The following is a 10791-nucleotide window of genomic DNA, read 5'->3' as shown; positions in this document are numbered from 1 at the left end:
AAGATAACCCCACGAGGAGCTTAACTAAGAAGGGCTCAGACGACTCGCAGCACGCACGGTTCCGCGTGTAAAACTTTTCAACTCTAAATCAAGGAACTTCCGGAAAGTTTGCTTGTTGGGACGTTTGGGACTAGCCACTTGCCGTAGCGCGTTCATTGGCAACCAGGTCACCGCCCCCTTTCATCCCCGTACTTTGAGGTCTCAAGCACGCACGCGCATACCCACGCCCCCTCCCTGGGTCTAGGGCGCAGGCTCGCGCACGCTCCCTGGGCCCGGTAGGCGGGGGTGGGGGGGAGGAGGGAGGAGGAGGTAGAGGTGCCTGGCGAGTGGAAGGCGGTGGGACCCTCCGAGCGAGCGGGCCTGGCTACCTGTCGAGTGCACTCTGTATCCGGCTTCTGGCCGGCAGGAGGGTTCGAAACCACGTCATCGCGCCCCGCGTATAGGAGTCGGTCGGCCTAGACCCTGAGGTCAGGAGGGGCGAAGGCCCGGCCTAGGCCCGGCCAAGATGTCCAGCTGCGGCGCTTGCACCTGCGGCGCGGCTGCGGCCCGGCTCATCACCACCTCGCTCGTCTCGGCGCAGAGAGGTAAGGAAGGGGTCCGCGCCAGAGGCTGCGGCTAGTGGAGAGCGGACCGGTCGACTGATGAGGACTCGGGGAGAGTGCGAGGCCCGTCCCGCCCGAAACCGCCACCTTCCGGATCGGATAGGGACTCTCCTAGCCGGTGGAACAGCGGCTTCCCAAATTTGAAGTAAACCCTGTTTGTTCTTCTTGCCTGCCTGCGCGCTCTCAGGCCTCCTGAGTTTGGAGCCGGAATGCGGCCACTTCGCATAAACTCTGAAAGAGACGCAAAGTGTCCTCCGACGCACTCAGCCCGCCCTGGTTCCCCTCGGGAATGTCGGCTGACGAGTTGTCACTTTAGGGATCACTTGGGGCGCCCAGCTGGAGGTTCGGGACGCAGGCCGCGCGACACTGGCGAAGTCACTGTCATTGTGCGGTCGTCAACACTGGAGCATAAACAGGGCTCAAAATACTTCTCGGCAACGGATAGCTCTTGGGGCCTGCGGGGAAACAGCCGAGGAAATTTGGGAAAACGATGTCTGGAATTGATTTCGAAATACTTAGGCATATCCACAGTCTCTTGCCGGCTTCCCTAGTTTGTCGGCCTTGATAGTTTCCCAAGAGCGGCTCTTGTTTACTTGTTTTATCTAGAGCTGTGAAGGCTTGGCGGGCGCTCCAGCCAAGAGATTCCGGAAAAGAAACCATTTTTCTCTTCCCAAATCTGTGTATATCAAGACTATGAGTGTAGATCCTGTTTATTTTGAGACAGGGTCTCTGCTATGTACTTTCCTACCCCTCAAGTGCTGGGATTCCAGGTGTGTACCACCAAGCCCAGCTAGAGCCTTTTATAATCCCTAACTCCTAAACAAATTTGGTATCCTTTATAAGTTTAGGGCCCATGAATTAATTTCTTAATTTTTTGGTTATGAAATCCTTATTTACTATGTCCTGACAGTTTATTTACTACACAAAAAATAACATGGAATCATGTAGGAGGAACATTTTGTAAAATGATATGTATATGTAAGGGAGTGAATGTGGCCAAAACATTCTTAAACCTAGTAGGGAAAGATGCCCCAGTTCCAAAACTTTGATTTGTAAACACTCGAAAGTGACAGTTTTTAACCAGTTTATTTGGCATACATTTGTTGAGAACCGGTGCTGCAGGTAGTGAATACCTTACCTTCATATTTATATCTGGTGAATTAGAGAAATTAGTAGCATTTCTAAGGGTAAATAAATTTGAGTGTTCTTTCTGGGCAGGAAAGCCTTTGAGAAATTTCTCGATCTGTTCTAAGAGTCCCTGAAAATTATGAATCAAAGGAAATAAGTGGTTATTAATTTCAAAACAACCACTGTTTTCTTTTAAAATTTATATTATCTGTTGTAAAGATACATAATTAGGTAAACCAACACAAATTAATGGTTATTATTTATTTATGTATCTGTTAATAAAGTTTGCCAGAGACTTACAGAAATACAGAACCATTGTTTTCTTCTTAAAGAAGTAAATTAAGCTTCAAATCTGAGGCTGTACCCCACATCATACAGTATTTGTTAAGTGGTACTGGGGATTGAACCCAGCCAGGATCTTTGCACAGAGCTACATCCTTAAACCTTTAAGCTTTTTTTTTTTTAACTGGGCGTGGTGGCACATACCTGTAATCCCAGCACTCAGAAAGTTGAGTCAGGAGGTGAGTTCAAGGCCAACCTGAATCACAGAGCAAGATCCTATCTCAGAATACAGACTGCCAGTCTTGGTGGCACAATCCTGTAGTCCCAGCACTCAGGAGGCTGAGGCAGGAGAATCGCAGAGAGTTTGAGGGCAGCCTGGTCTACAGAGTGAGTTCAAGGCCAGCCTTATCTACATAGTGAGATCCCGTCTCCAAAAAAACAATCAAAAATAGCATATTTTTTTGAGACAGGATCTCACCTTGTCAGCCTGGGTTTAAATTTGTAATCTTCCTGCTTCCACCTGTTGGACTTTTGTAATACAGGCATGTACCACCATGCCTGACTTAGTTTACTGTTCTTATAAACATTAGAATTAAGAATTTCTCATCAAAATACCTCTGATTTTCTAACAAGAGATAGTGGGAGAATTCTCAGTATAACTAATTAAGAATTTAAGGAAAGAGTTGAGTTCTAAATAATTTTCATGGACTTGCCTTACCGAGCTAGACTTTTTGTTTTGTTTTGTTTTTTGAGATAGGGTCTCACTATGTAATTGAGACTGACCTGGAACTCACTGTGTAGTCCAGGCTGGTCTCAAACTCACAACAATCCTCCTGCCTCAGCCTCCTGAGTGCTGGGATTACAGGCATGTGCCTCCATGCCTGCTAGATTTTTTTGTTTGTTTTCTTGCAGTACTAGGAAATGAACCCAGTGTCTCACATATTGGGCAAGTGCTTACTGCTGAGCTACATCCCCAGACCATCTCCTAGACTTTCTTACTTTTTTTTTTAAAGCAAACGTTTACTGGTGCATTTTATTTGTTTTATTTTTTCTAGTACCAGGGATTGAACTTGCCTTGCACTTGCGAGGCAGGTGGCAGAACCACTGAGCTAAATGCCCAGCCTACAGTACATTTTAAATATACACAAAGGGAATTTGCATCTGTACATAATATGTCCTGCCTCTTTTTTTTGTTTTGTTTTGTGTTTGAGACAGGGTCTCACTGTGTAGTTGAGACTGACCTGGAACTCACTTTGTAGCCCAGGCTGGTCTCAAACTCACAGCAATCCTCCTGTCTCAGCCTCCCAAGTGTTGGGATCACACCCAGCACACCCGGCTGTCCTGCCTCTTTTTTTCCCCTTTCCCCCTTCTCTGGACCCCCTCCTCTCCATATAAAGCTTTGTTTCCATTTTTCCTTCTTTCCCTTTTTTTCCTTGTCCTTTGCTTCCTTTCTCCCAACCCCCTCCCTTGTTTCTTTTCCCTTTTGAACATTTTCTTCACATTCCCCAATATCTATTATACATTTTAGTCGCTTCCAGTTTTGGTTTCTCACACCAGAGAAACAGTGTGGTATTTAAATTTGTGTATCTGATTTATTTCACTTGAGTATGGTCTCAAGTTGCATCCATTTAGCTATAAATTAGACTTTAAAAATTTTAAATGATAGTTTGAAACTTATTTAGTATATCTTCCTATTAGATACTATATGTTTTATTTTCCTGATAGACTATGGTATATATCAGATTTAATGTGTTTTTGTCCTTATTTGAATATGAAATCTATAGTAAAATAGAAAAATTTTTGAATGTCCTATCCAAATTGATGTATATTTTAAAAATATACCTTGCATTATATGAGGTCACTTTGCATTTTAAAGATGTCCATTAAGAAATGCCTGGTTGCATTGTAAAGGATCTAACAAGTGTTTGGTCTGAATTTGACTGTAAGAAATGTAGACTTGCAAAGATCTACTTTTATTCTTTGCCCATTCAAAAGATACTTGAAGAACTTAGACATGTTAGCATCCATAATTTTCATGATTGTTAAATACTGCCTACCTTAAAAATATTTAGATTTTAATTTTCTTGTCAATATAAAATAAGACAAAATGATTAAATTTCTTACCTTTTTTATCTTTTTGTGCAGTTCTGGGGACTGGGGATTGAACCCAGGGCCTCAGGCATGCTAACTAAGTGCTCTACACTGAACTGTACATCTCTAGTTTATTTTACTGTGAGTGTGTGTGTGTGTGTTTGTGTGTGTGTGCGTGCGTGTGTGTGTGTGTGTGTGTGTGTGTGTGTGCGTGTGCGTTGAGACAGGGTCTCACTTTATAGTTCCTCTTGCCTCTGCCTCCCGAGTGTTGGGATTACAGGTGTGAGCCACCACGCCCAGCTTATTTTACTTTATTTTGAATCAGAATCTTGCTACCTAGTCTGCCCTTGAATTTGCAGTCCTCCTACTTCAGCCTTCCCAGTAGCTGAGACAACAGGATTTTGGCCCTGGGCATAACACTTATCATCCTGGTTGCTGCTGCTTCTCCTCCTCCTTCCTTCTTTCTTCTATTTCTGTTTTTGTATCGGAAACTGAACCCAGGGTCTTTGCAATGTGCTGTATCTCCAGCCCTTTATTTTTGTAACAGGGCCTCACTAAGTTGTTAAGTGCCAAGGGCTGGGCTTGAATTTAAGAGTTCACGTGTCTCAGCCTGCCAGAGTGCTGGGATCGCTCCTACTTCTTAATAGGCCTAAAATGGGTGTGCAGTATTCTAGTATTCATTTTTTAAAGCATCTGCTCCGAAACTCAGAGGCTCTGTGTGACAGATGTTTTGTAAATAGTTAAACTTTTTTTTTGTTTGTTTTGAGACAGGGTCTCACTGAGTAGTTCAGACTGCCATGGAACTCGTCATGTAGCTCAGGCTGTTCTTGAACTTGCAGCGATCTTCCAGCCTCAACCTCCTGAGTGCTGGGATTACAGGCGTGCGCCACCACATCCACCTTTAAATAGTTTAACTTTTAACTGGCTTTTATCTTGTTGCCAAGTAGTCTTGCAAAATACACAGGAATACTTTTATAGTTTTCAGGGGTTCTTCGCCTGAGGTTCACAGTTCCCTAAGGAGCCCATGGATAGAATTCAGATGTTCCCTGAACTGTATTTTCACTAATCTTGAAGTGAAATACAGCATTTCCTTTAATTGTAAATATAAGAAACAAAATCACAATAGCCTAAATTTGTCACCAGTTAAAATCACAAATATTTCCATATATTACAGTTTCTGATACCTCAAAATACTCCTGATACTTTTTGCTACTTTGAAATCATGATAGTTATTAACAGAGCTATTAAATCTAATTTTGTTTATGAAAATGCATATATATTATTTTCAGTGCTGGGGATTGAGTCCAGCACTTGGCAACGTTCTAGGCAGCCACTAGCAATACCACTGAGCTACATCTCTGGCCCTGAAAATATTTTTATAATTACTTCAGCATAATTGATTTGCCCTGTTATGTATTTTATTCTGTACATTTAAAAACGTTCTGAGATCCATTCAAAAGCTTCCTGACACTGCCTGAGGGGTTCATGACACACAAAAAAAGATTAAAAATCCTAGATTAGTTTGATTTAGTGTGTATATATACACACACACATATCTTACATTGTATATCTGTTATTGAATCCATGGGCTACTAAGTTATATCCCAGTCCTTTAACTTTTTCATTTTTATTTTTTATTATTTTGTGGCACCGGAGATTGAACCTGGGGTCTTCATGTTGAGCTACATCCCTATCCCTTTTTAGTTTTTTTTAAGAATTTTGATATAGTCTTGCTAAGTCTCTTAAGTTCCCCAATTTGGGCTCACACTTGCAACCCTCCTGCCTCTCAGAGTGCTGCAGTTACAGGTTTGTCTCACCACTCTAAGCTCATTTTTTTGGTATTAAGATAGGGTCTCGATTAGTTGCCCAAGCTAGGCCTGAATTTGCAGTCCTTTTACCTCAGCCCAGTCAGGTACAACTAAGCAGGTGTTTGCTTTTGTTTTTGTTTTTAATTGAGAAGCATACATTTAAACCAGTTTTTTGCATTTTGGTACAGCGTATGTATGGATGGATGTTCTATTAAAAGTCCTAACAGGAAGGCTCACACAGGAGGATTGGGAGTATGAGGCCATCCTGGGCTACATAGTGAGTTCAAGGCTAGCCTAAATCACACAGCAAGACTTTCAAAACACCCCCTCCCCCAAGAAGGCCCTAACAGGTACACAAATGAAGTTTTGAAGCCTTACTCACGAATGTTGCAGGGAATAAAATGAGAGAAGCCAAGTTAGTTTTTTTTTTTTTTCCCAAATAACTTTCTTAAATTTTTTTAATTAGGTAACCTCCCCACTCCAAATTTTTTGTTTACTTATCTCCAATAATAATATTGTCCTTAAATTTCTAGAAAACCTCTCATTTCTTGGCATTTAATTTTGATATATTTATGCAAGCTTCTGAGTAGCCCTGTAGTACAGAAATCTATAAAATTTTAAGCTCTAGCCGTTCAACTTTTTTGTGCAAGGGACAGTCTTAAAGACCAGCTTGGGAGTTGGTGCCCTACAGTATCCAATGTCTCTTTTTTCATTGGCTATAATTTATTTTGAGATTTTTTTTTTAATTTACATGAGAAAAAAATTAGGCAACAAATAGATCCCATGGACCAAATCTATCCATATCTATCTAATGTAACAGTAATAAATACATTCACAGTGTTGAACAGCCATCATCACAATCTATGTCCATAATTCTTTTCATTTGTAAATCTGAAATTCTGTGCCTATTGTCAGCAGTAACTCTTCATTCCTTCCAACCCTCAGTAAGCACCATTCAACTCTGTATGATTTTTTTCTTTTTCTTTTTTTTTTTTTCTTTTTGAGATAGGGTCTCACTATTTAGTTGAGACTAACCTAGAACTTACTATGTAGCCCAGGCTGGTCTTGAACTCACAGCAATTCTCGTGCCTCAGCCTCCCGAGGCTGGGATTACAGGTATGTGCCACCATGCCTGGCAACGTATGATTTTTGAGTACTAAACACCTCGTGTAAGTGGACTAGCACATAAGTTTTAAAAATGGTTGAAACTTGTTTCCTTTGTTACAGGTACTACTCCTATAACCAAAGAGAGAAGAGTTATTGTCAAATATATTCTCACTGGTAGAAATACTATAACAGTAATAGTTAGGCATTGTGTTGCATATATATAATCCCAGTGTTCTGGAGGCTGAGGTAGGAGGCATGAGAGTTTGAGACCAGCTTGGGCTATACAGCAAGTTCAGACCAAGCTAGGATTATATAGCAAGACCCTGTCTCCATTAAAAACAAACAAACAGCAAAAAGAAAAGAAAAAATAATGACCTCAACAGGTGTGGGATTTTCCCCACATTTTCAAAGAATCACACATTGTTATCATCTGAGTCATCTTGCCTCACTTTGAAAGAATAGACACAGAAAATATTTATTTACCTGGAATTTTTCAGAGGCCCTGGCCTCACTTGTTTTTTAGGACTTTGCCTCTGATGATACAGCTGTTTTCTCTTTCAGTGTGTCCTACTACTGTGGCAATGACAGCTTTTTTCAACCTTTATGCTCAAGGGATATTTTTGTTTGTTTTGAAGGCTTTTATTGAAGCGTGTCAATATTTGATGTGTAGAATAATACATTTCATTTTATTTTCAGGTATTTCTTGTGGTCGCATTCATATACCAGTTTTAGGAAGGCTTGGGACCTTTGAAACTCAGATTCTGCGCAGAGCCCCTCTGAGAACCTTTTCAGAAACACCAGCATACTTTGCCTCAAAAGATGGGACAAATAAAGATGGCTCTGGAGATGGAAATAAGGTGATTATTTTACCTTTATTGGCACCTATACTCATATTTGAATGTCTTTTTTTATTCTTTTTTGCTTTTTTTTTTTTTTTTTTTTTTTTTTTTTTTTTTTTTTTTTTTTTTTTTTTTTTTGGTGTTTTTGCAGTGCTTGGGATTAAACCCAGGACCTTGTTCACAGGAGGCAAACATTGTCCACTGAGCTGCATCCCAGCCCTCGGTTCTCTCTTTGTTTTTTTTTTTTCTTTACTCTCAGTACTGGGAATCAAACTCAGGATCTTGTGCTCACAAGGCAGATGCAGTGCCACTGAGCTAAATCACATATAACAATAGCACTGTGTATCTTGTTGGCTTATGTTTTCTGTAGGAAGTATGAGATATGTAAGATAATCTGAAGAATTTAATTTTGTTTCAGTTTGGGCTATAAATTTTGCTTTTATAAGCATTGCATTTAGTAAGCAATAATTAAAAATTTTAACACCTCAAAGTAGTGATTAGCATCCTTAAATAATCTTTGTAGACAAGATTGAATAAAGAATAACCATTTCTTGTTTTTTTTGCTTTTTGTTTTTTGGTTGTTTTTTTGAGATGGTCTCACTATGTAGTTGAGACTGACCTGGACCTCACTATGAAGTCCAGGCTGGTCTCAAATTTACAGCCACCACACCCGGCTTATCATTTCCTGTTTTGATATAATTCTTACAACTCAGGGTAGTAAAATCTTCACTTTTCATGCTTTACCTAAAAGTCTTGGATTTCAAGTTGGGCTACTGTGTAGCTAGCAAGTTGTATTAGGTCAATGAATTATTAGATTTTTGTTATTATGCGAATTTGAATTACACTTGATTTCATATTATATACTAGTTTTGGGGTTTTTTTTTTGTTTTTGTTTTTTGGATTTTGGTTTTGGGGTTTTTTGTCTTTGTTTTGGTTTTGGTTTTGGTTTTTTTTTTTTTGAGACAGGGTCTCACTATGTAGTTCAGACTGCCCTGTAACTGTAGCACAGGCTGGTCTTGAACTAGCAGTGATCCTCCTGCCTCAGCTTCCCCAGTGCTGGGATTATAGGCATGCACCACCACCCACGCCCAGCCATGCTAAGTACTTTTATATTCATACTTAATCCTAATAGCACTCTCAGAAGTAAGAGAAATTATTCCTTTTTTTTTCCAGTACTAGAGATTGAACTCAGGACCTTGCGCTTGCAAGGCAGGTACAGTGCCACTGAGTTAAATCCCTTGCCCTGTTTTGTTTGTTTATTTGTTTGTTTGTTTTGAGAAAGGGGCTCATTATGTAGTTCAGGCTGTCCTTGCGCTCACAGTGTAGCCTAGGCTAGGCCTCAAGCTCATGGTGATCCTCAACCTCTCAAGTGCTGGGATTACAGGCGTCACCACCACACCTGGCTATTCCCATTTTTAAAATAAAAAAAAAAAAGTTACATGTCAGAATACGAAGTCACCACCTGGCATGATAGTAACTCCTGATGCAATTCCTTTGAAAAGTCTTTTTTTTTAACCATAATAACTTTTTTCTAATATTTATTGAGTCTTTAAAGGGAAGCTATTTGTTATATAATAATTTTGGCACAGCCTGTGTAAGAGGACTACAGGTAAATATATATGTTTACTAGGACTGATTTGTGTAAATAGATATTTTGACACTAGTAATGATGGCATATAAACTACATTAATAATTCCATTCTGAAAATTAAGCTCTGTTTTAGTGATCTTCTGAATAATTGACCCTCTTTTTTTTTTCTCCCCCACAAATGGTAGAAATCCGTGAGTGAGGGAAGCAGTAAGAAATCAGGCTCTGGGAATTCTGGAAAAGGTGGAAACCAGCTGCGCTGTCCTAAATGTGGCGACTTGTGCACACATGTAGAGACCTTTGTGTGTAAGTTTTATTTCTTCTACTGTTCCTTTTTTCCCCTGTCTATTCTGTAAGTCATTAAATGTATAGAAGTGTAAAAGTTGTATAAACTAGAGTAATTTTCTTCCTAAGCTCAGGTGATTCTCTAAATAGTCAGCAGATACTAAAAATTTTCAGGACTTGTAGTACTTTGCCCTGTTGTATTAAGAAGTAGATTAAGCCAGGTGTGGCGGCACATACCTGTAATCGCAGCACTGGGAGGCTGAGGCAGGAGGATCCCAGTGAGTTTGAGACCAGCCTGGGATACATGGTTCAAGGTCAGTTCCAACTACATAGTGAGACCCTGTCTCAAAAAACAAACAAACAAAAACAAAAATAAAGAAGTATATTAAGAAAACTCTTTGTTTCTTTATTTTACTATAGTGTCCTTATTTCAGATTTCAATTTTGAGAGTTTTAATATGTGTGATCATTGGGTCATAGTGAGCCAAGATGTATTCTATATTTATTATTACATTCTTCAAATACTTACTGAGGATGCTGTGCGACTGAAAGGATAATCATTCGAATATTAAGATACTACTTATTATTAACTAGTTAACAGAAGGTAAGCCCTCAATTCTAGGAAGGGTCTGCTAATTTTTGAGGGGAGTCTGATAATTATTAATGATTCAGATACTAACAGAAGGAATACATAAACCATCATACTTTTTCTGTTAGTGTTAGTAACTGTCTAAAATGCAGAGATGCTATTGCAGATACTTTTCTTTCAAGCATGAAATTGAAAGCATCAAATAACTTTTTGCCTACATAATTTACAGTTAATGATAATGACTCAAGGGTAGATTACATTGCACCACCATGTCAAACAGTCCAGTTGTAAAAGGGCCAATGGATGGGTTTCTTAAAACTTTTAGTATCTAATGATTAGCTGGAGAAGATTCTCTGTATTCTAACCCCATTATAAAAACCTGAGGTATAATTTCACATTTATCATTAATATTTATTGGTCACCATATGAAAGAATACTATGGAATAGCATGTTTTTATAGTTTTAGAATTTTAA

At 39.6% G+C, this 10791-nt stretch overlaps 1 protein-coding gene across 1 annotated transcript in view; it reads left to right on the top strand.

Moving 5' to 3' along the window:
* Window positions 1-225: 225 nt before the first annotated feature.
* The window catches only part of Clpx (caseinolytic mitochondrial matrix peptidase chaperone subunit X), a 36685-nt gene continuing 26119 nt past the window's right edge, over window positions 226-10791 (top strand). The window contains exons 1-3 of the mRNA XM_010641137.3: window positions 226-584; window positions 7715-7875; window positions 9633-9750. Of these exons, the coding sequence (XP_010639439.1) occupies window positions 506-584; window positions 7715-7875; window positions 9633-9750 (358 nt within the window). The 5' untranslated portion in view covers window positions 226-505. The remainder of the gene's footprint in view (window positions 585-7714; window positions 7876-9632; window positions 9751-10791) is intronic.

This window comes from Fukomys damarensis, unplaced genomic scaffold (assembly GCF_012274545.1).
Source record: "Fukomys damarensis isolate Sample0158 unplaced genomic scaffold, DMR_v1.0_HiC HiC_scaffold_25, whole genome shotgun sequence".
NCBI lineage: Eukaryota > Metazoa > Chordata > Mammalia > Rodentia > Bathyergidae > Fukomys > Fukomys damarensis.
This window is presented reverse-complemented; position numbering and strand designations above follow the sequence as displayed.